Source organism: Aquarana catesbeiana, linkage group LG04 (genome assembly GCF_042186555.1).
Source record: "Aquarana catesbeiana isolate 2022-GZ linkage group LG04, ASM4218655v1, whole genome shotgun sequence".
Taxonomy (NCBI): domain Eukaryota; kingdom Metazoa; phylum Chordata; class Amphibia; order Anura; family Ranidae; genus Aquarana; species Aquarana catesbeiana.
The window spans coordinates 139,855,156-139,879,978 of NC_133327.1; the positions used below are offsets into that span (position 1 = coordinate 139,855,156).

Consider the following 24,823-nt stretch of genomic DNA (forward strand, 5'->3'; position numbering starts at 1 on the left):
TCTACTTTCCAAAAGGGGGTCATTTGGGGGGGTTTTGTGCCACCTGGGCATTCCAGGGCCTCCGAGACTGTGATAGGCAGTGAAGAGTGAAATCAAAAATTTACGCCCTTAGAAAGCCTGAAGGCGGTGCTTGGTTTTCGGGGTCCCATACGCGGCTAGGCTCCCAAAAAGTCTCACACATGTGATATCCCCGTACTCAGGAGAAGCAACAGAATGTATTTTGGGGTGTAATTTCACATATTCCCATGGCATGTTTGAGCAATATATAATTTAGTGACAACTTTGTGCAAAAAAAAAAAAAAAAATTTGTCTCTTTCCCGCAACTTGTGTCACAATATAAAATATTCCATGGACTCGACATGCCTCTCAGCAAATAGCTTGGGGTGTCTACTTTCCAAAATGGGGTCATTTGGGGGGGGGTTGAACTGTCCTGAAATTTTATGCACAACATTTAGAAGCTTATGTCACACATCACCCACTCTTCTAACCACTTGAAGACAAAGCCCTTTCTGACACTTTTTGATTACATGAAAAAATTATTTTTTTTTGCAAGAAAATTACTTTGAACCCCCACACATTATATATTTTTTTAAAGCAAATGCCCTACAGATTAAAATGGTGGGTGTTTAATTTTTTTTTTTCACACAGTATTTGCGCAGCGATTTTTCAAATGCATTTTTTGGGGAAAAAACACACTTTTTTACATTTTAATGCACTAAAACACACTATATTGCCCAAATGTTTGATGAAATAAAAAAGATGATCTTAGGCCGAGTACATGGATACCAAACATGACATGCTTTACAATTGCGCACAAACGTGCAGTGGCAACAAAATAAATACATTTTTAAAAGCCTTTAAAAGCCTTTACAGGTTACCACTTTAGATTTACAGAGGAGGTCTACTGCTAAAATTACTGCCCTCGATCTGACCGTCGCGGTGATACCTCACATGCATGGTGCAATTGCTGTTTACATTTGACGCCAGACCGACGCTTGCGTTCGCCTTAGCGCGAGAGCAGGGGGGACAGGGGTGCTTTTTTTTTTTTTTTTTTTTTTTTCTTTATTATTTTTTTGCTTTTTTGTCTTATTTTAAAACTGTTCCTTTCATTTTTTTTTTTTTTTTTATCATTTTTATTGTTATCTCAGGGAATGTAAATATCCCCTATGATAGCAATAGGTAGTGACAGGTACTCTTTTTTGAAAAAATTGGGGTCTATTAGACCCTAGATTTCTCCTCTGCCCTCAAAGCATCTGACCACATCAAGATCGGTGTGATAAAATGCTTCCCCAATTTCCCAATGGCGCTATTTACATCCGGCGAAATCTAAGTCATAAAATGCTCGTAGCTTCCGGTTTCTTAGGCCATAGAGATGTTTGGAGCCACTCTGGTCTCTGATCAGCTCTATGGTCAGCTGGCTGAATCACCGGCTGCATTCTCAGGTTCCCTGTTGAGACAGGAGAGCCAGAGAAAAACACGGAAGACGATGGGGGGGGGGGGCATTCTCTCCCACTGCTTGTAAAAGCAGTCTAGAGGCTAATTAGCCGCTAGGATTGCTTTTACATGAAAGCCGACCGCTGGCTGAAAAGAATGATACCAAGATGATACCTAAACCTGCAAGCATCATTCTGGTATAACCACTCAAAGTCGTGAATGCTACAAAAAAATGGTTAACAATAAAGCACAGTAAACGGTAAAGTATAAAAAATTGCATACCTGAAAAGCAAACATGATAAAACATAATAACAATAAAACATTGCAGAATAGAATACAGTAAAAAAGAGCAGAACAATAGAGAGAATAGAGAGAGAGAGAATAGAGAGAGAACAATAAAACGACAACTATTATTTTTTATTTTATATTTTTGTTTGTGTTTTTTTTTTTTTTTTACACTTTTTTTGTAACTGTAACTTTTATAACTGTAACCGGTTCCAGGTTCGGGTCTCTCAAAATGCGATGGCATCTTGGGAGACCCTGTGAAAGTGTGTCCTAGTCTGTGCAATGCTGTACCCTACGCTAATACTCAACTAGTGAATGGTAGCGTTCAAAACATTCACCAATGCAAAGACCAGGATTGTCAGGACAGGAGGGACAATAATAGCGGGTGTCACGCCTATATCCGCGTTTGCTGCAGACACAACATCTTTTTTGGGGGGGTTCGTTGGGTAGGGGTACTCGGGAGGACATAAAAATGCCTCTCATGCAGCCGACTGCATTTGGTTGGGGATGTGAATGGGGGAAGTACGGGCGCTGCAGAAGTGGTGGGTTCCCAATTAGGATTGGCGAATGCAGCAGGAAGGGCATTATGGGCACGACGGGCCTGTGTTTGTCTTCTTGGTGGCAGCGGGACACTATTTGTGCTTGCCACCTCACCAGCTTGAACTGCACTTATGGGACTCGCCACGTCACCAAGTGTTACTGCAGTGCTGGTTTGACTACGACCGGGGTGTACTAGGCCGCTGGCACTTGCCAGTTCACCAAAACGCTACCAAAAAAACTGTTAACGATCGCAGGGATCAGGCCTGACTCTGCGAACGCTGCAGTTATGCGTTTAGTGTTTTGTAAGTGACAGTGATCGATCGATACTGCACTTGGGTGGGCTGGGCTGGGCCGGGCGGAGGGGCAAAACGCAGGTGCTAGCAGGTATCTGGGCTGATCCCACTAACACTGCGTTTTTGGGAACCCTAAACTGCTGGGGACGCCAGTATAGATCTGATCGGATCAGATCAGATATTGATCAGTTCAGATACTATACCACTAAGGGAGGTGTACGGTGCGTGCGTGGGTGTTAGCGCTACTGGCACTAACCTGACGCTGCCTGGGGCTGGTGCTTGCCAGTTCACCAAAACGCTACCAAAAAAACTGTTAGCGATTGCAGGGATCAGGCCTGACTCTGCGAACGCTGCAGTTATGCGTTTAGTGTTTTGTAAGTGACAGTGATCGATCAATACTGCACTTGGGTGGGCTGGGCTGGGCCGGGCGGAGGGGCAAAACGCAGGTGCTAGCAGGTATCTGGGCTGATCCCGCTAACACTGCGTTTTTGGGAATCCTAAACTGCTGGGGACGCTAGTATAGATCTGATCGGATCAGATATTGATGCGTTCAGATACTATACCACTAAGGGAGGTGTACGGTGCGTGGGTGTTAGCGCTACTGGCACTAACCTGACGCTGCCTGGGGCTGGTGCTTGCCATTTCACCAAAACGCTACCAAAAAAACTGTTAGCGATCGCAGGGATCAGGCCTGACTCTGCGAACGCTGCAGTTATGCGTTTAGTGTTTTGTAAGTGACAGTGATCGATCGATACTGCACTTGGGTGGGCTGGGCCGAGCCGGGCGGAGGGGCAAAATGCAGGTGCTAGCAGGTATCTGGGCTGATCCCGCTAACACTGTGTTTTTGGGAACCCTAAACTGCTGGGGACGCTAGTATAGATCTGATCGGATCAGATATTGATCTGTACAGATACTATACCACTAAGGGAGGCGTATGCTGCGTGCGTGGGTGTTAGCGGTACTGGCGCTAATCTGACGCTGCCTGGGGCGACGCATATCACTGCCGGGCGATCAGGGGGCTAAATCTTTATTCGGTAATAAACGGCGGGTGCCCTGACACTATAAAAAATAAACAAACTAACCAGCGTCACCCGTAACGGTTATACAGTGATCAGTGGTGAAAGGGTTAACTAGGGGGCAATCAAGGGGTTAAAACATTTATTAGGTAGTATATGGGGGTCCCTGTCGCTATAAAACGCTGACGGCGAACCTAAATATTTACCTCACTAACTAGCGTCACCAGCGACACTAATACAGCGATCAGAAAAATGATCGCTTAGCGACACTGGTGACGGGGGGTGATCAAGGGGTTAAAACTTTATTAGGGGGGGTTAGGGGGGTATCCTAGACCTAAAGGGGGCCTAACACTCACTGCCCTAACACTGTAACTGTCACAAACTGACACCAATACAGTAATCAGAAAAAAAAAAAAAACCTGCTTGGTGTCAGTTTGTGACAGGGGGGGGTGATTGGGGGGGGATCGGGGGGCGATCGGGGGGGGGATCGGGGTGTTTTGTGTGCCTGGCATGTTCTACTGTGTGTGTAGTGTGTTGCTGCACTCACATTGCAGTCTTCTCTCCTCGGCCCGGAACGGAAAATACCGAGCCGAGGAGAGATGACATCATTTCCTCTGCCTCTGTGTACAATACAGAGGCAGGGAAATGATCCCATTGGCTGGGAGCGATCGCGAGGGGGGGGCCACGAATGGATGGCCTCCCCCTCACCACCGATCGCCGAGGGACATTTGCCGACCGCCGCAGGCACCGGGGGGGGGGTCCGATCGGACCCCCCACCCGCGGGCAGGCAAGGACGTACCTGTAAGTCCTTTTGCCTGCCCGTGCCATTCTGCCGACGTATATAGTCGTGCGGCGGTCGGCAAGTGGTTAATATCCTTTTCTCAAGAGAGAATAAATTCAGTTCCTCTAATCTTTCCTCATAGCTGGGCTCCTCCATGCCGCTTATCAGTTTGGTTGCCCTTCTCTGTGCTTTCTCCAGTTTCCTAATATCCTTTTTGTGAACTGGAGCCCAAAACTGAACTGCATATTCCAGATGAGGTCTTACTAATGATTTGTACAGGGGCAAAATTATATCTCTATCTCTCTGGAGGAGTCCATACCTCTGTTAATGCAAGAGAGAATTTTGCTTGCTTTGGAAACCGCATCTTGGCATTGCATGCTATTATTTAACTTATTATCTACCAGAACACCTAGATCCTTCTCCACTATTGATTCCCCCAGTTGTACTCCCCCTAGTATGTATGATGCATGCATATTCTTAACCCCCTAAGTGCATAACTTACATTTATCAACATTAAACCCCTTTTGCCAAATAGTTGCCCAATTAAACAGTGCATTGAGGTCGGCTTGTAAATTGAAAACATCCTGTAAGAATGTTATTCCACTGCATAGCTTGGTGTCATCTGCAAAGACTGAAATGATACTTTCAATCCCAGACCCGATATCATTTATACGTAAAGTAAGTAAAAAAGTACATTCAAACTGATAACAGTAGAATTGTATCAATAATAGTTATGCTGTTTTCTTGCCACTAAAATCTTTAATTATCAAGTGCAGGGCAGATAGTGTAGATTGTTCAGAGATATTGAGCTAAGTCTAAGCGTACCAAGAGCGGAATAACCTTACACATTAGCCGTGTGTGGGGAACTGTGTCAAACACTTTTGAAAAATCCAAGTATACCACGTCCACAGCCACGCCTCGGTCCAAGGTACCTCCTCATAAAAAGAAATCAGATTTGTCTAACAACTTCTGTCTTTCATGAATCCATGCTGTCTGTTTTTCCAGTTACATCAACTGTAAAACCTTTATCCTAAAAGGAAAAAAAACTGTTTGCTATAACTGCTTATAAAGTATTAGCTGGAGTTTAGCTTCAAATTGTTAGTGTATCTAAATCTGCTAGTCCATCTAACACTACCCTTCCCCCAGATTGACAATGCTGCTGTTCAAGGGTGCCCCCTGTGCTCCTTCATTCAGAGTGTAGGCACAGAAGTTATGTTACTGGCCAGATCATCAGGTGAAAACAGGAGGGAAAAGACTGAAAAAGAACCTTAATTGAGCCTCCACATCTAATGACTGGTGAGCTACAAAATATTACACTTTTGGTTTGGGGTATAATACCGCTTTAACCGAACAAGCTTAAGATGGAAGCTGATTGGATGCCATGTACAGCTGCTTGAGATTCTGGTTGCTCCAGTTTTTATTAACCCTCCCCCCACTTTATATAAAATTGTATATTCTGCACATAAAGCCTTGTTATTGAAAAAAAACATGCTATCAAATACTCACTTATACCTATGTATCTCATATATTTATCATTTTATTTCCAGAAAATAAAACAAATACAAAATACTGAAAAGCAATGGTTATTCTTCGAAAGGTATGATTATTCTTTACTCACTTTTCACGAAAGCAAATGTGGCCTTTCAAAGCCTTTCAAAACCAATCCAGCTTTTAAAATACTCATGTTTGGTATATAGTTCTTGTTCAGATTTCTCTTTAGACAATATTTTATAGATTTTTTTTCCCCATCTTCCCTAACGTGTGCTTGTGTAGTTAGGTCATACAGGCTGCCATTACTGATCCTTTCTTTTAAAAATGCTAGTTGCTTGGCTTTGAGTCTAATCTCATGGCTTTAGGCTGCATTCCCACTAGTGTGACACCAAAGTCACGCAATTTTGAATGCGACTTTCATGCGACTTTACACTCTCTGGCACTCAAGTCTCAAGAAAGTTGCATGAAAGTTGTGCAGGAACCTTTTCCAAGTCGCATAGGTGGGAACGGATACAAATGAAATAAATGGGCGGCAACTTGTCATGCGACTTTGTGTCCAAAGAGAAAAGATATACCTGTGCTTAAAGCCCAATAGCTTATACATGTATTTGAACTATCAGGTGCTAAAGGGGTGTGACAACACATTAACACTACAAATTCTGGATGGAACCTCTGCACACTGTTACACCCTTCCCAGCAAACTAAGCAATGAAAAACACGAAAATTAAATATCCCTGTCTTTCATTCCATAGTTTGCTGGGAAGGGTGTAGCAGTGTGCAGAGGGTCCATCCAGAATTTGTAGTGTTTGTGTCCAAAGTCACATGACAAGTCACACTAGTGGGAACGGAGCCTAATGCCGCCTACACATGACCGGACTTTCCAGCAGAAAAGGTCCGACAGAATCATTCCATCAGATATTCCGATCGTGTGTGGGCTTCAACTGACTTTTTCTTTTGAAAATTCTGATGGACCTAGAAATAGAACATGTTTTAAATCTTTCCAAACCGTTCGTCTGTATGCTATTCTGATGGACCAAAAACGACGCAAGGGCAGCTATTGGCTACTGGCTATTGAACTTCCTTTTTCTAGTCCCGTCGTACGTCATCCCGTTCTAAACGAATGGATTTTGGTGTGATCGTGTGTAGGCAAGTCCGTTTCAGCCGAACTTCGTCGGAACAACCGTCAGAGTTTATTCTGCTGGAAAAACAGTCATGTGTACGCGGCATAAGTGTTTTCTAAGCCACTTATCCAGGAAAACATGCAGATAAATACTCCTGTCTTCACTTTAGAGCTGTCTGTTCTCGGCAAGTGACATAGAAAGCACTGAACCTAGAGACGGTCAAGTAACAAGCATTTTCAGAAAGAGGTCTGCAGTGGTGTTCTTAATGTTTCTGTCGGTATAGGCTTCTTTTAACTACATCAGTAGTGTAAATTTTTTACCCCTTCATTACCATGCAATTTTTCAGCTTTCAGTTCTCTGATACAGTGCATTGAAAAATATTTATATCCCTTGAAATTTTACACATTTTGTCAAGTTACAACCAAGAACGTAAATGTATTTTATTGGGATTTTATGTGATATACCAACACAAAGTATCACATAATTGTGAAGTAGAAGGAAAATGATAAATGGTTTTCCAAATTTTTTAGAAATTAAATACCTGAAAAGTGAGGTGTGCATTTGTATTCAGCCCCCTTTAGGCCCCTTTCACACGAGGCAGACTCCGCTTCCACGGAGTCCGCCTCGGTCCGCCGGCTCAGCGGGAGATCTCTCCGTTGATCTCCGCTGAGGCGGCGGATGACAGGTCCCTCGCTCACTGAGCATGGAGGGGCTTGTTGAGCGCCGCTGCTGCCTATGGAGAGATCTGACGAAAACGGACAGCATGTCCGTTTTCATCAGATCTCACCCGATCCGATCCGCCAGCGACGGGTCTGAGCTTAGGGCCATCTGTCTGCTTTTAGCGGATCGGACAGGGTCGGATGTCAGCGGACATGTCTCCGCTGACATCTGTCGCTCCATAGGCTAACATGGAGCGCCCGTTCATGTCCGCCATCAAAACTGACAGGCGGACCTGAACGGTCCGACCGTGTGAAAGGGGCCTTACTCTGATATCCCTAACTAAAATCTAGAGGAACCAATTGCCTTCAGAAGTCACCTAATTAGTAAATGGAGTCCACCTGTGTATAATTTAATCTCAGTATAAAGAATAAATATGTGAAGCCCTCAGAGGTTTGTTCAGTGGCAGCCCGTCCAATAGGGACGCACAAGCGCCGCCCCCCCATCCATGCGTTCATCCCCCTGATCTACATACAGGGCGCTAGGCCATGAATTCCAATGGGGGGGGTATAAGCATGTGATTTGAAGCTTATTAGAGCTCTAATAGGCTTCAAAAAAGGGTGGGCTCGTGGGGGAAGAGCACTGTGCTCCAAGCCCACCCACTTGTGTGAGAATAGGGAATGAATATTCCCTATTCTCACAGTAATCCTCCTCCCGGCCAATCAGGAAGTGGATCGTGAGACCCGTCACCCGATTGGCTGAATAGACAGGTAATCCTATTGGACGCATAGCGCCTAGGAGGAGGAGAGAGGAGACACATGGCGGAAGCCGCCATGCTGGAGGAGGGGACACAGGAGCCACTGCCTGCAGCCCGCCACTTGCCACCTGCCATCTAGATGGGGTAAGTGCCGCACCCAACCGGCAGACAGCAAGCGGACGGGCGGGAATGCCGCCAGGGGGTGTGGTTGGCCCCCCCCCCAAAAAAACACACCAGCCACCACTGCGTATTTAGAGAACCTTAGTGAACAAACAGCATCATGAAGGCCAAGGAACACACCAAACAGGTCAGGAATAAAGTTGTGGAGATTTTTAAAGCAGGGTTAGGTTATAAAAAAATATCCCAAGCTTTGAATATCTCACGGAGCACAGTTCAATCCATAATCCGAAAATGGAAAGAGTATGGCACAACTGCAAACCTACCAAGACATGGCCGTCCACCTAAACTGACAGGCCAGGCAAGGAGAACATTAATCAGACAAGCAGCCAAGAGGCCCATGGTAACTCTAGAGGAGTTGCAGAGAGCCACAGCTCAGGTGGGAGAATATGTCCACAGGACAACTATTAGGCTACTTTCACACTGAGGCGCTTTACAGGTGCAACAGCGCTAAAAATAGCGCCTGTAAAGAGCCTCTTCTGTCTCTCCAGTGTGAAAGCCCAAGGTCTTTCACACTGGAGCGGTGCGCTTGCAGGACGGTCAAAAAGGTCCTGCAAGTGGCATCTTTGCAGTGCTGTGAGAGCGGTGTATACACCGCTCCTAAAGCGCCCCTGCCCAGCGGTGCTTTGTGGGCGGTTTTAACCTTTTTTCGGCCGCTAGCGGGGGTTAAAACCCCACTAGCGGCCGAATGGCGCCCCTAAAAGGACAGTAAAGTGGTGCTAAAAATAGCGCCGCTTTACCACCGACGCCCGCCCCAGTGTGAAAGTAGCCTAAGTCTTGCACTCCACAAATCTGTACATGGTGCTTCTCTGTGTGCAAAACGGATGCAACTATGTGACACAAAAAAAACACAGTGGCGCTAGCACTATGAATATGTTGAAAACAATATATCCAAAACTATTCCTTATAACAAGTGAACAAATATATATAAATAAATAAATAAATAAGTGCCCACCCAGTGACAAGTGATTAAACGTATATGAAACATAAAAAACTGCTAAAAATCCAAAACAGTCCTTTAAGTATTGACTTTTTCCTTCTTTAACTTCCACCACACCCAAGTGTTTGGTGATCCCACTCCCTATGGAAATCCACTCACCGACTTCTAATGCCCACACTCTCGTGTTAGGGCTTAAAAGCTTGTTGACCGCATCACACGGGTGACATCGGCAGATCAAAATATCAGAATCGTGTGCAGGGATCGTTCCACATGTGAAATACAAAGAATACTCCAATAGTGCAAAAACGTATATAAATTTATTTAAAAGCACTCAAAATCTTCAGTATAAAACTCACATGTTACAAGTATCAAACAAGCAGAGAAACACTTCCACAGCAAATCGATCTTCACAGCACAGCAAAAACGCATATGAATCAGCCACTAATGAGTTCAGTGTCGGCGGACCCGAGGTGTGCAGGCATCAGACTGTTTCTCTCACCTACTCCCCGGCGCCTCCCCGCTCTATCGATGTGTCGATGCGATGCGGCAGCGTCACTCGTCATTGGTGGAGTACGTCATACAGCCACGCCCCGACATGTTTCGTCTTACACCGACTTAATCATGGGATTGGTGTATGACGAAACATGTCGGGGCGTGGCTGTATGACGTACCCCACCAATGAGGAGTGACGCTGCTGCATCGTATGAGGAAGTGACACATCGATAGAGCGGGGAAGCGCCGGGGAGTAGGTGAGAGAAACAGTCTGACGCCTGCACACCTCGGGTCCGCCGTGACCGCAACTCATTAGTGGCTGATTCATATGCGTTTTTGCTGTGCTGTGAAGATCGATTTGCTGTGGAAGTGTTTCTCTGCTTGTTTGATACTTGTAACATGTGAGTTTTATACTGAAGATTTTGAGTGCTTTTAAATAAATTTATATACGTTTTTGCACTATTGGAGTATTCTTTGTATTTCACATGTGGAACGATCCCTGCACACGATTCTGATATTTTGATCTGCCGATGTGACCCGTGTGATGCAATCAACAAGCTTTTAAGCCCTAACACAAGAGTGTGGGCATTAGAAGTCGGTGAGTGGATTTCCATAGGGAGCGGGATCACCGAACACTTGGGTGTGGTGGAAGTTGAAGAAGGAAAAAGTCAATACTTAAAGGACCGTTTTGGATTTTTAGCAGTTTTTTATGTTTCATATACGTTTAATCACTTGTCACTGGGTGGGCACTTATTTATTTATTTATTTATATATATTTGTTCACTTGTTATAAGGAATAGTTTTGGATATATTGTTTTCAACATATTCATAGTGCTAGCGCCACTGTGTTTTTTTGTGTCACATAGTTGCATCCGTTTTGCACACAGAGAAGCACCATGTACAGTAGTCTGATTCTTTAATGTGGCAGCTTTAGATTAGGTTTTATTCATTTTCAATCTGAGGCGCAGTGGTGGGAAGTGAGTCAGAAGGGAGGCATTAGCACTCACATTACCAATAGTTGGGACTCCACAAATCTGGCCTTTATGGAAGAGTGGCAACAAGAAAGCCATTGTTGAAAGAAAGCCATAAGAAGTCCTGTTTGCAGTTTGCGAGGAGCCATGTGGGGGACACAGCAAACATGTGGAAGAAGGTGCTTTTGTTAGATGAGAACAAAATTGTACTTTTTGGCCTAAAAGCAAAACGTTATGTGTGGCGGAAAACTAACATTGCACATAACCCTAAACACATCATCCCCACCATGAAACATGGTGGTGACAGCATCATGTTGTGGGGATGCTTTTCTTCAGCAGGGACAGGGAAGCTGGTCAGAGTTAATGGGAAGATGGCAGGAGCCAAATACAGGGCAATCATTAAAGAAAACCTGTTAAAGCGGGGTTCCACCCAAATTTTGAACATTATCTCTATGCATTCTCTTCCTTGCCTAGATGCTGACATGCTGTGTAAAAAAATTTAAATCGCCGTAATTACCTTTTTTTTTCTAATCTTCTTTGCACTTCCTGGTTTTCCTCCCATGGGAGTAGGCGTGTTTCTAGCCTCTCCCAGACCTCCCACAGTCCCCTGGGAGCTAGTCTCAGGCTTTCCAGCATGCATTGTGCAACAGTGTCATCACAATATCTCGGTGAATGCTGGGAGCACAGCATTCACCGCATCCAGGAAATACATGCTTGTGGGCTTCAAATGCCCACAATGAAGATGGAAACCGCCTTCAGTGAATTTTATAAGTTATTCTTTACAACGAAATCGGACACAGGCGGACTTATTACACAGAACATGTGAGTAGATAATCATGAGAAGAAAAGTTTGTGAATGAACTCCAAAAAAAAAAAACGATAGATAGGTGGACCCCCGCTTTAAGAGTCTACAAGAGACTGGGGCGGAGATTCACCTTCCAGCAGGACAACAACCATAAACATACAGCCAGAGCTACAAATGAATGGTTTAGATCAAAGCATATTCATGTGTTAATCCAGACCCAAATCCAAATAAAAATCTGTTGCAAGATTTGAAAATTGCTGTTCACAGACACTCTCCATTCAATCTGACAGAGCTTGAGCTATTTTGCAAAGAAGAATGGGCAAAAATGTCACTCTCTAGATGTGCAAAGCTAGTAGAGACATACCCAAAAAGACTTTTGGGTATTGCAGTGAAAGGTGGTTCTACAAAGTATTGACTCGGGGGCTTAATACAAATGCACGCCACACTTTTCACATATTTATTTGTAACAAATTTTGAAAAACATTTATCATTTTCTTTCCACTTCACAATTATCTGCCACTTTGTGTTGGTCTACTTTAGCACATAAAATCCCAATAAAATACATTTATGTTTTTAGTTGTAACATGATAAAATTTGGAAAATGTCAAGGGGTGTGAATACTTTTTCAAGGCACTGTACTTTGACTGACAATGACATGATCAAGTAGCACTCTACCTGAATGATTTTTTAATCAATGTTTTGAGACATATAGAGTTATATTTTGGTGGTATTTAGTAACCACTGGGTTTTTATGTTTTTTTTTTTTTTTTATTATATAAAGGAAAAAAAAATTCCCCTTTTTTTAGTGACACAAATTTTGTAGAGTAAAAACAGGTCAGCACTGAGGGGGTTAAACGGACGTACGGCATTGATGAGGGTCCACGTACAAATTCATCCTAAATTAACTCACATAATTTTGCTGGTCTGCTGCATAGTTTAAAAAGATACAAATGATGACAGAGACAACTCCAGTTGGTAGCATTGTGTAAGGCATAACATAGGGAAAAAATTATGCAATCAATCAACCTCCATTCAGAGGTTCTCAGAGTTGGTTTACTACAATGCAGCAGATTCCAGTGCAAGAGTAGTGGGTGTGCAGATGGGGATAGAAAATAAAAAAATTCTGCTCCAATAAATCTCAAATATTCCATTATAGAGCAGCTAGAATCAACAATCATCATGTAATGTAAAAAAACATATAACCATTACATAACCCAACAAACCAACAATTTGGAAATGAATGGTATCAAATGCCACTAAAAAATTAATTTGTATCACTCATATACTGTATATACAATGTCAATACCATAAAATAGTCAAATTATACAGTGAAAATCCTCTAATCGTGAATATAGTCTGTGCAAAAAAACATAAAAACCCACACAACACAGTCCATATGAAAGATAGTCAAAAAATAGCAAACTATACACATGATTTGAGGGTTTTTACTGTATGAATATTTTATGGTATTTATATACATAAGTGATACAATTTATATAAGGGTTTTTTTTATCTCATCTATCATTTATTTTACACTTGCATGAAATTATTGGTATGGTTATATAAAATAAGATATTGGGTTATGTAGGTGTTACAGTATATGTTTTAAGAAGGGGCGATGTACATTTTTATTTTATTATATTTTAAACAGGGAGTAAGGTTTACATTGGGAAGGATTCGTGTGTGTTTTGGGGTAGACAGGGTATTGTTCCATGAGATCTTTACCTGGAGGTAAAAGTCAATGTACAAAAAACTTGACTTCCAGGTTTAATCTTTGGCACTTTTTGTAGAGAGCTCTGTACTAACTACATAGAAATTGATTTGAATTAGACTTCCTGGCACATCGTTGTGCCTGAATAATGCACACAATTTTTTAAAATGGCTATGCCTCAAGAGAATGAATTACTACATAACAATCGGTTCACTGATTGTGTAGCTGTATGTTATTTTGTCAGATTGGTGACTTACTGCTTGTCCTGGGATTTTTGTGGGAGGTGACAGATTTTCATTCAGTTGTTCTGCATAATATAAATCATTTAATTATCAGTTAAGTATTGGTTACTTGCTGTTATTTAATAGTGTTATCTCTTTTAGTATAATGTTTTACATGCCTGTAGTTACTCTAAGCTCCAATGTCTCATCGAGAGCTACTGTGCACACTGTTAATTGCATGCTTCTTCTTTACAGTGATATTTGTCTAGCTTTTTCTCCTTAAATAATTTTTTTTTTGTCCTAGTCACTCGGTACCAGTCTACAAGTCCAAACTAATCTCATCTCAGCCACCCCATGGCCTCAGTTGAGCAGGCAATTAGTGCCTCCTATAAACAGGCCAGTATGAATCATTAATAGTAGGCTTCCCAGTAGAATAGTGCATAGTATTATAGCTCTAGCCCACCTTACCTTCCCCTGTTCACATCTACCCACTTTCTTGGCTTTAGTCATAGTAATTTATACAAGAAGTTAACTTTTTTTGTTATTAGTCTTGTGTTATCACTTAGGGCTGGTTCACGTGAATGCAATTTGAAGTGCAGATGCTGTGCGTTTTTTGTGTGAATGGTTTGCAATTTCCATGCGATTTTAGTGCAGTGAATTTTTTGGATGCAATTTTATGGCTTGGGATTGCTACTGTTGCTACTGCTACTACTGTTCTGGACAGGAGGGGAATACTTTTTTTCATACATTTCTATTTAAGTCTATAGGCCACAAAATCACACTGCATTGCATTAAAGTAGCACAGGACCCTTCCCCAAGTTCACATCGCAGTTGTTCTGCATTGATATGAACAGCCACCATTGAAAACAATGCTATTTCCATTGTCATATGATTCTGTGTGACTGAAATCACATCAGGAATCACACTAGTGTAAACCAGCCCTTAAATGTGCATAGATTTGTAAAAATTAACAGTAGCATATTTTTAACTGGGATATGAGTAGTGACATTTTTGCTGTTGGTAATTTATGAACATAGTGCAAAGCCAAGCCTAACAAGCCCATGGCCCTTCATAAATTGTAATGTTTCAGAATGAGGTCAAATAAAATATTAATACATTCTCAGCATTTTAATTTCTTCCACCTATGATGGAAGGAAAGAAAACTGCATAATGTATGGCCTGCTTAGGACTTTCCAGAAATTCTTATAAGAAGTCATGACAACTTCTCCTGAGAAACATCTGAAAGGCATGCACAAAAGACTTGAGACTGGGGCAGAGGTTCACCTTCCAGCAGGACAACAACCCTGCTATGAAATATATATTTTTTTTTAATTTTACGTATGCTGTGTGAAAGGTAACACATAACAAACATATAGTGGGGCTTTCTCAAATTTAACTGCAAAAGTGGAAATATGCTTTATATAAATATAAAGCATATAAATATTTACATTTTCAGTTTAGAGAGTTAACTGTAGTGATAACAGGGGCATTAACTGTCAATGTCTATATTCCTACAGACCTCTCTACAGTCCTGTGGCTCTTTGATGTTCGCTGTCTGGCCCTTGGGTCCAAGAAACCAGTGCTTATCAAAGTATAGCACTGCCCCCTTGTGGGTTGCTTAGAATTGCATGTTCACCTGCGCCACTTTGACCCTGTAAACTTTCCAGCCCTCCTGACACTCTAGGTTCAGACATGTTGTATGTACCTTTAAATAACACACCAACACAATGCATATTGATTAGCTCTCTCTGATTTTCCTTTTTCAAAATTCAGTTGAAAAGGTCCCCTGTGGCAATTAACCGCTTTAGCCCCGGAAGAATTTACCCCCTTCCTGACCGGGCCATTTTTTGCAATACGGCACTGCGTCACTTTAGCTGACAATTGCGCGATCGTGTGACGCTGTACCCAAACAAAATTGACGTCCTTTTTTTCCCCACAAATAGAGCTTTCTTTTGGTGGTATTTGATCACCTCTGCGGTTTTTATTTTTTGCGCTATAAACAAAAAAAGAGCGACAATTTAGAAAAAAATATATATATTTTTTACTTTTTGCTATAACAAATATCCCCAAAAATGTTTGTAAAAATCAAATTTCTTCATCAGTTTTGGTCAATATATATTCTTCTACATATTTTTGGTAATAAAAATTGCAACAAGCGTATATTGATTGGTTTTCGCAAAAGTTATAGCGTCTACAAACTATGGGAAAGATTTATGGCATTTTTATGGCATTTTTATTATTATTATTCTTTTTTTTCACTAGTAATGTCGGTGATCTGTGATTTTTATTGGGACTGCGACATTGTGGTGGACAGATCGGACACTTTTAACACATTTTTGGGACCATTGCCATTTATACAGCAATCAGTGCTATAAAAATGCACTGATAACTGTGTAAATGTCACTGGCAGGGAAGGGGTTAATACTAGGGGGCGATCAAGGGGTTAACTGTGTTCCCTCAGTGTGTGTTCAAACTGTAGGGGGAAGGAACTGACTAGAGGAAAAGACAGATCGTTGTTCCTAGTTAGTAGGAACACATGATCTGTCTCTCCTCCCAGAACAGGGATGTGTGTGTGATTACACACACACATCCCTGTTCTGGCTCTCGTGCCCGGCGGTCATTGCGACCACCGGTGACACGCATTGGTTCCCCCACAGTGCAGCGGGCGTGCGGGCGCCTGCTAACCCTGCTTAAAGGGCCGACGTACATCTACAACGGATCGCGGGAACGTGCCGACCTGCCGCATTATAATGACGGCGGCTGGTTGGCACACGGTTAAATAACAACTTGGAATCACAGATGTAAAATAGCAATGTGCATAGGAAACAGACAATAAATGAATGAATATCTAAGAAAAGTTACTAATTGAGATATATATATATATATATATATATATATATATATATATATATATACACTGCTAAAAAGGGAACAGCAGGGTGGCCTATAATACCTTTAATCCTAATGAGAGACTGGTTATTCTAGATTTTAGGTGTATTTCCCTTTACACAGCAATAGGATAACAGTGTCCAGGATACAATGCCTCGCAATGGTCTTTCCGGCAAGTTGGAGCTCATAGAACAAGAATCCTGAGTGTAGCACAGTGATGTGTCATTAAAGCAAACAGTTGTGCCTGGCTAGTTGTAATCCTCAGAGTTATTCCAGGTGTAAGGTGTCTATATACAGTGTTCTGTGAGATAAGTTAAGGCAATTCCAGTTGTGAGATGTCTATAAACAGTGTTCTGTAAACTAGGATAAAGCAGAGATTGTATTGGTGGGCGGATGCCCTTTCACCAAACTGAAAAACAGCATAGGAACCTCCCTGAAGAGCGATCCAAGTCGATGCATCCTGCTACAGAACGGGCAGAGATGGCTGCGGGGTCCATGAGACGTCTGATCTGGCTGGTGACAGCGACATTGCGGTGATACCCCTGTGTAGCAAGCGGCGTTGGACCCGCCTGGGTCAGAGCTGGGATCGCATTTTGCCACGTGGTAGGCCGCAGTCCTCTCGCACAGCAGTGGAGGGGTGTTTACTTTATGGAACCCGGGAAGCAAGAGAGCCTGGGCCTTGTCTGCTGACCCTTTTTGAAGCCTCTCCTAGAGTTCTCTTTCTGAAACAGATGGCATGCTGGGATGTGTAGTCCAGGGATAGTTCTGCAGATCCAGGATGTCTGTTCAAAAGATTACAATCCCCACACTGCTCTCTGCTGGGCTCAGGAAGATGATCCAAGTACTTTTAAGCCCAGCACTAGAGGAATGCGGAGACGGTCTAAGAAAGCAGAGGGTAAGTCTGCAGTGCCAGATAACTGTAGTCCACTGTCTGCCCTGGCACTGTATGTGTTCTTGAACACATTCAAGAACACAGTTCTTGAACACAGAAGTGTTCTTGAACAGTGGCTATGTGCCATGTGGCTTGTGACATAGAAAAAGCCTGAGAACGGCTCTCCTCACTTAGTGCTGGGTCCTTCTCTACTAAGGAGGTTAAAGAAGGGACATTCTGTTGTACTATACATTCACTGCCACACAGAACTACAGTACCCGCAATGCTAAAACTTGTGCACCATACCATGATAGCATACTAAGGTACCTTCACTGGAAGAACCACAATTCAAGTCAGTAAAGACATCGTTTTCAAAACACTGGCTATTTAATGTATTATCCTCTGAGTAATATGAAATTTACCTGAGAAAAAAGATTACAAATAAAGATTCATACCATGCATGCAGGGAGTAAGGGCCATGGATGGATTGTTTTTTATTACCCCAAGCTATTTACAACTGCACACATGATATTACAGGTTGTCCTTTGATTGTCATTTACTGTACATGGTCTGGAATTAACAAAACACATTCCTTAGAAACGTCACTCCACTTTTGTATCCAGGATACAAGAGCAATTTAAAAAATACATTCATTTGTTTGCTTTATGGATGTGGTTCCATCTTACATACAAGTAGATATCAGATTTTATCAAGCAAGGCATGCTGCAGGTTTGGAATTATATGAGTTGTTAATGATTACAGTGACAAGTTTGTTTGTCACTGAATTTAATTTTATTGTATACTTATAGCTGTTTACTAAAGGATGGTTACAGCCTCTTCAGTTTTTTTCTGTTTCTCAAAGCTTTAAAAAATTCTTTACAAATAAATAAACTGCATAAAATTAAAAAATCTGCATCAGAAGCAGGCTACCGTAGCCTGAAGCCATAGTACCGAAGCACAAAAGCAAAGAAACATTTGATTATGCCTATATAAGGTTTTTTTTCTGAACTTTTCTTTATAACTTGTATTTTACTTTCACTCTTTTTACACAAACGTTTGCTGCATGCCATTTGAAGCATAGTCCAAAAGCATCAAGTCTACACCACATTACTAGCCTAACATTACATTACATCAAGCCTACTAGTGCCTAACGTTTACTCCTACTATAGTGAAACTCACCTAAATATTGGAGTAGTAAGTGATGTGTAAAGTACTTGAGTTATACAAAAAAAAGGTTAAATCTACCTATATTCTGAAAACAGGGAGAACATGTGTGGTTCAAAATTACTTCTGAAAGCAAAGTGCACATCGGTGCAGTGGTTAAAGATTCTCACAATGGAGAGACAATGCTTGAAGATGATGATGGCAAGGTAAATGCTCTGTCTATTCGCTCCATCTGTCTGTCTATCCATAGTTAGTTTGTGCCCCAAGAAAGAGGAACTTGATTTTTAGTTTTGATTGAAGTACTGGGGCAATTTGTCTCCTGCTCAACAAATGAAGGAAAATGTTTCTAGCGTGCTCATAGACAGCAGTAAAATAATTACATCCGTTTCAAGCCGTTTCCACTTTTTGTGGTCTCTGTCCCTAATGGAGAGTTTTTCAAAATTTCCCAACAGAAATATATACAGCATTAAAAAAAATGTAATCTTTCCAACTCTATGAAAAACAAATGTGAAAATTGGCTGCAGTTCCACAATAACAATAACTTTGAGAACTGAGCTATGAGCAGCCCTGCACAGGTAGTTGTACATAATTAAACCTCTAGGTTCGAGTAATATAAACTAACAAAGTCTGAATTGCATCAAGTTTTACAAGGATGATAAATATAAATAAAAGTTTTACATACAGTATCTCACAAAAGTGTGTACACCCCTCACATTTTTGTAAATTTTTTATTATATCTTTTCATGTGACAACACTGAAAAAAATGACACTGCTACAAAGTAGTGAGTGTACAGCTTGTATGACAGTGTAAATTTGCTGTCCCCTCAAAATAACTCAACACACAGCCATTAATGTCTAAACCACTGGCAACAAGAGTGAGTACACCCCTAAGTGAAAATGTCCAAATTGGACCCAATTAGCCATTTTCCCTCCCCGGTGTCATGTGACTCGTTAGTGTTACAAGGCCTCAGGTGTGAATGGGGAACAGGTGTGTTAAATTTGGTGTTATCACTCTCACTCCCTCATACTGGTCACTGCAAGTTCAATATGTCACTTCATGGCAAAGAACTCTCTGAGGATCTGAAAAAAAGAATTGTTGCTCTACATAAAGATGGCCTAGGCTATAAGAAGATTGCCAAGACCCTGAAACTGAGCTGCAGCACAGTGGTTTAACAGGACAGGTTCCACTCAGAACAGGCCTCACCATGGACGACCAAAGAAGTTGAGTGCACAAGCTCAGCGTCATATCCAGAGGTTGTCTTTGGAAAATAGACGTATGAGTGCTGCCAGCATTGCTGCAGAGGTTGAAGGGGTGGGGGGGTCAGCCTGTCAGTGCTCAGACCATACACCGCACACTGCATCAAATTGGTCTACATGGCTGTTGTCCCCAAAGGAAGCCTCTTCTAAAGATGATGCACAAGAAAGCCTGCAAACAGTTTTCTGAAGACAAGCAGACTAAGGACATGGATTACTGGAACCATGTCCTGTGGTCTGGTGAGATCGAGATAAACTTATTTGGTTCAGATGGTGTCAAGTATGTGTAGCGGCAACTAGGTGAGGAGAGGAAGAGGACTACAGTGGCAACCTGCTCTCATGAACTGCATGAACAAAAGGGTTAAGGCAGTGCTGGAAAAAAATGGTGGCCACACAAAATATTGACACTTTGGGCCCAATTTCGACATTTTCACTTAGGGGTTTACTCACTTTTGTTGCCAGTGGTTTAGACATTAATGGCTGTGTGTTGTGTTATATTGAGGGAAAATGTCCAAATTGGGCCCAAAGTGTCAATATTTTGTGTGGTCACCATTATTTTCCAGCACTGCCTTAACCGTCTTGGGCATGGAGTTCACCAGAGCTTCACAGGTTGCCACTGGAGTCCTCTTCCACTCCTCCATGACGACATAAAAAATAAACATATATAAGATGCGCTCAGGGTGAACCCCTAAAGGGGCTTTATAAAAACAGGTCACAGTACTTATCGTAAAGTTCTGCAAAAGGTAATGTAATATCCAACAGGGTCCATATGAGATACAATTGAAAGTCAGTGCAGGACCAATTGGGAGAGGAATAGGTCACAGGTCGAAGTCTGTAATGCTGGTGTACTCAGGGCTAAAGCTTTTCTGAGGAGCCAAGTGGGCTCTTTAGTGGATGCATGAAAAGACAGAACGAACAGCGCCTCTTATGCCCTGTACACACGGTCGGACATTGATCGGACATTCCGACAACAAAATTCATGGATTTTTTCCAACGGATGTTGGCTCAAACTTGTTTTGCATACACACGGTCACACAAAGTTGTCGGAAAATCCGATCGTTCTGAACGCGGTGACGTAAAACACGTACGTCGGGACTATAAACGGGCAGTAGCCAATAGCTTTCGTCTCTTAATTTATTCTGAGCATGCGTGGCACTTTGTGCGTCGGATTTGTGTACACACGATCGGAATTTCCGACAACGGATTTTGTTGTCGGAAAATTTTATAGCAAGCTCTCAAACTTTGTGTGTCGGAAATTCCGATGGAAAATGTGTGATGGAGCCTACACACGGTCGGAATTTCCGACAACAAGGTCCTATCACACATTTTCCATTGGAAAATCCTATCGTGTGTACAGGGCATAAGTGTAGCATTTATTAAACATGGCAAGGATAGCAATATGTGGGAGTAAGGGAGACGTGACATTGGCTCATCTGTTGGTGAAAACGTCCCGATGAGGAAAGTTCAGCGCGCTGCTCCAGGGAAACCAAAACCGCGATGTCACAAGGAAAGAGGCCGGCAGGGTCCGTGTGGTTCCGGGTATGATCGTGTAAATGGCAGCGTGAAGCGCAGCGTCGGAGATGGCGTGTGACGTCCCCGGGGGGTTATGAAGGCTTAGAAACATAACGCTTTTCAGAGCATGCGCAACACCCGCACTGGGAATGCGCGCTCCTTTGTCCACGCTGCCATCCACACTATCATACCCACAACCACGCGGACCCTGCCGGCCTCTTTCCTTGTGACAACGTGGTCTTGACTTCCCTGGAGCAGCACGCTGAGCTTTCCTCATTGGGACGTTTTCACCAACAGATGAGCCAATATCACATGTTCTGTCTTTCCATGACGACATCACGGAGCTGGTGGATGTTAGAGACCTTGCGCTCCTCGACCTTTCATTTGAGGATGCCTCACAGATGCTCCAATAGGGTTTAGGTCTGGAGTTATGCTTGGCCAGTCCATCACCTTTACCCTCAGCTTCTTTAGCAAGGCAGTGGTCGTCTTGGAGGTGCGTTTGGGGTCGTTATCATATTGGAATACTGCCCTACTGCCCAGTCTCCAAAGGGAGGGGATCATGCTTTGCTTCAGTATGTCACAGTACATGTTGACATTCATGGTTCCCTCAATGAACTGTAGCTCCCCAGTGTCGGCAGCACTCATGCAGCCCCAGACCATGACCCTCCCACCACCATGCTTGACTGTAGGCAAGACACACTTGTCTTTGTACTCCTCACATGGTTCCCGCCACACACGCTTGACACCATCTGAACCAAATAAGTTTATCTTGGTCTCATCAGACCACAGGACATGGTTCCAGTAATCCATGTCCTTAAGTTGGCAATACATTATACAATTTTCTTGTTCAATTCCCTTTAGATTTACCTTCAACTGTGTAGTGCGAGGGCCTGCCTGATTCCATAAAACATTGAAAGTGTTTAGGTGTGACCTCCTATTATATGGTTTTGGTAAATCTAAAGGAAAGCTGTAGAAAAAAATTGTATAATGTATGGCCAGCCTTAGTCTGCTTGTCTTCAGCAAACTGTTTGCGGGCTTTCTTGGGCATCATCTTTAGAAGAGGCTTCTTTCTGGGACGACAGCCATGCAGACCAGTTTGATGCAGCTCCCCATTTACACCTAAGACCTTGAAACACTGATGAGTTACATGACATCGGGGAGGTAAAATGACTAATTGGGCCCAATTTGGACATTTTCACTTAGGAGTGTACTCACTTTTGTTGCCAGCGGTTTAGACATTAATAGCTGTGTGTTGAGTTATTTTGAGGGGACAGCAAATGGACACTGTTATACAAGTTGTACACTCACTACTTTACATTGTAGCTAAGTGTAATTTCTTCAGTGTTGTCACATGAAAAGAAATATCAAAATCTTTACAAAAATGTGAGGGGTGTATTCACTTTTGTGAAATACTATATTATAAATATATAAATTATAAATTGTATCCAAAGTTTATTGTTGAATAAAGATCATAATTCAATCTTATTGGTATTGATGCTTACAAACATACGACTACATGCATACATTTTTAACCCTACTCTCATAGTCTGTCCTACCCAAAATGTCACATATACAGTGCCTTGAAAAAGTATTCATACCCCTTGCAATTTTCCACATTTGGTCATGTTACTAAAAACTTAAATGTATTTTGTTGTTATTTTATGTGATAGACCAACACAAAGTGACACATAATTGTGAAGTGGAAGAAAAATGATAAATGGTTTTCAAATTTACAAATATCTGAAAAGTGCGGCATGCTTTTGTATTCAGCCCACTTTACTCTGATACCCCTAACTAAAATCTAGTGGAACCATTTGCCTTCAGAAGTCACCTAATTAGTAAATAGAGTCCACCTGTGTGTAATTTAATGTCATTATAAATACATCTGTTCTGTGAAGCCCTCCAAGGATTGTTAGAGAACCTTAGTGAACAAACAGCATCATGAAGACCAAGGAACACACCAGACAGGTCAAGGATAAAGTTGTGGAGAAGTTTAAAGCAGGGTTAGGTTATAAAAAATATTCCAAGCTTTGAACATCTCATGAAGCACTATTCAATTCGTCATCTGAAGATGGAAAGAGGATGGCACAACTGAAAACCTACCAAGACATAACCAGGGCCGTCTTTAGCGCAGGGCAAACGGGGCAGCTGCCCAGGGCCCTGTCATTGCTTAGGGCCCAAAGCAGAGCTGCCCGTTACCTCTGCGCGCTGCCCGCAAATCGGCGCTGAATTATGTGTTGACAGCCGCAGCGGCGCGCACGGCGCCCATACTGCCAGTGCCTTTTTTTTTTCATTTGAGGAGCGGGCCGTTTGTGGGCGGGGCCTTGAGCTCCACTGACGCTCTGGCCCCGCCCCTTGCTATGAGTGCAGACAGTGCTGTGTTAGCACTGACTCGGAGAAGCGGAAGAGGAGTGAGACAGGGCCCTGGGCAGCGCGGAGTGGAGAGTGCCTGGTGAAGTGAAAAAACTAAGGAGCAGTGTGGAGAATTTAGCTGAGCTTTCCACGACCAGGTAAGGTCTATTCTCCTCCCCTGGCTCATGCTCCCCCTATCCCCATGCCATGTCTTGTGTAATAAAAGAAAGTTAAAAAAAACTTAGCCATTCTGTAGTCCACTGTCCAGGCTGAGTGAGGCCTCAGAGGAGAGCACACAGCATGATTTACAGGAACATGGCATACTGTATTTAGGCTGCTTTCACACTGAAAGCACCCGGGCATTGGTGGTAAAACGCCACTGTTTTTAGTGGTGCTTTACCGTCGTTTTTGCTGCGCTTTTCGGCCTCTAGCGGGGCACTTTAAACCCCTGCTAGCAGCCGAAAAAGGGTTAAAAGCGCCTGCAAAGCACCGCTACGGCGGTGCTTTGCCGGCGGTTCAGCGGCGCTGTCCATTGATTTCAATGGGCAGGGGCGCTTTAGGAGCGGTGAGTTCGCCGCTCCTAATGCGCTCCAAAGAAGCTGCTGGCAGGACTTTTTCTGACGCCCTGCCAGCGCACCGCTCCAGTGTGAAAGCCCTTGGGGCTTTCACACTGGAGTGAATGGAGCCGCTGTTTCAGGGCACTTTGCAGGCACTATTTTTAGCGCTATAGCGCCTGCAAAGCGCCTCAGTGTGAACTGCTTGATGGGCTTATTTTGGGCCTAGCTGGTTCACATGTATGTGTTTTGGTGGCCCACATTTGTGCAGGCACAGTGCCCAATCATTTGAATGGACTGCCATGTCTGCGTTTCCTGCAAAAAAAAAAGGTGCATGCAGCATTTAATATGGCTGCACACACCTATGCCCATCAAGCAATGAAATACAGCACTGTCTGTTCATTATACTTTTGCTCCATGTGACTTACCTGCAGTTCCTGCTCTGGCAAACTTGCTGCATTTTTAGATGTTTAGGCCACGCTTTTAAAGACACAGTACGTTTGTGTGCGCAGGAACTGCAGGTAAGTCGCATGGT

At 42.8% G+C, this 24,823-nt stretch overlaps 1 protein-coding gene across 2 annotated transcripts in view; it reads left to right on the top strand.

The window, feature by feature from the left end:
* MYO7B (myosin VIIB) overlaps positions 1-24,823 on the top strand; it is a 422,737-nt gene that overhangs the window by 128,507 nt on the left and 269,407 nt on the right. For both annotated transcript variants that reach the window (XM_073625783.1, XM_073625782.1), the window contains 2 exons: positions 5,897-5,946; positions 18,715-18,822. In XM_073625783.1, the coding sequence (XP_073481884.1) occupies positions 5,929-5,946; positions 18,715-18,822 (126 nt within the window). In that variant the 5' untranslated portion in view covers positions 5,897-5,928. The remainder of the gene's footprint in view (positions 1-5,896; positions 5,947-18,714; positions 18,823-24,823) is intronic.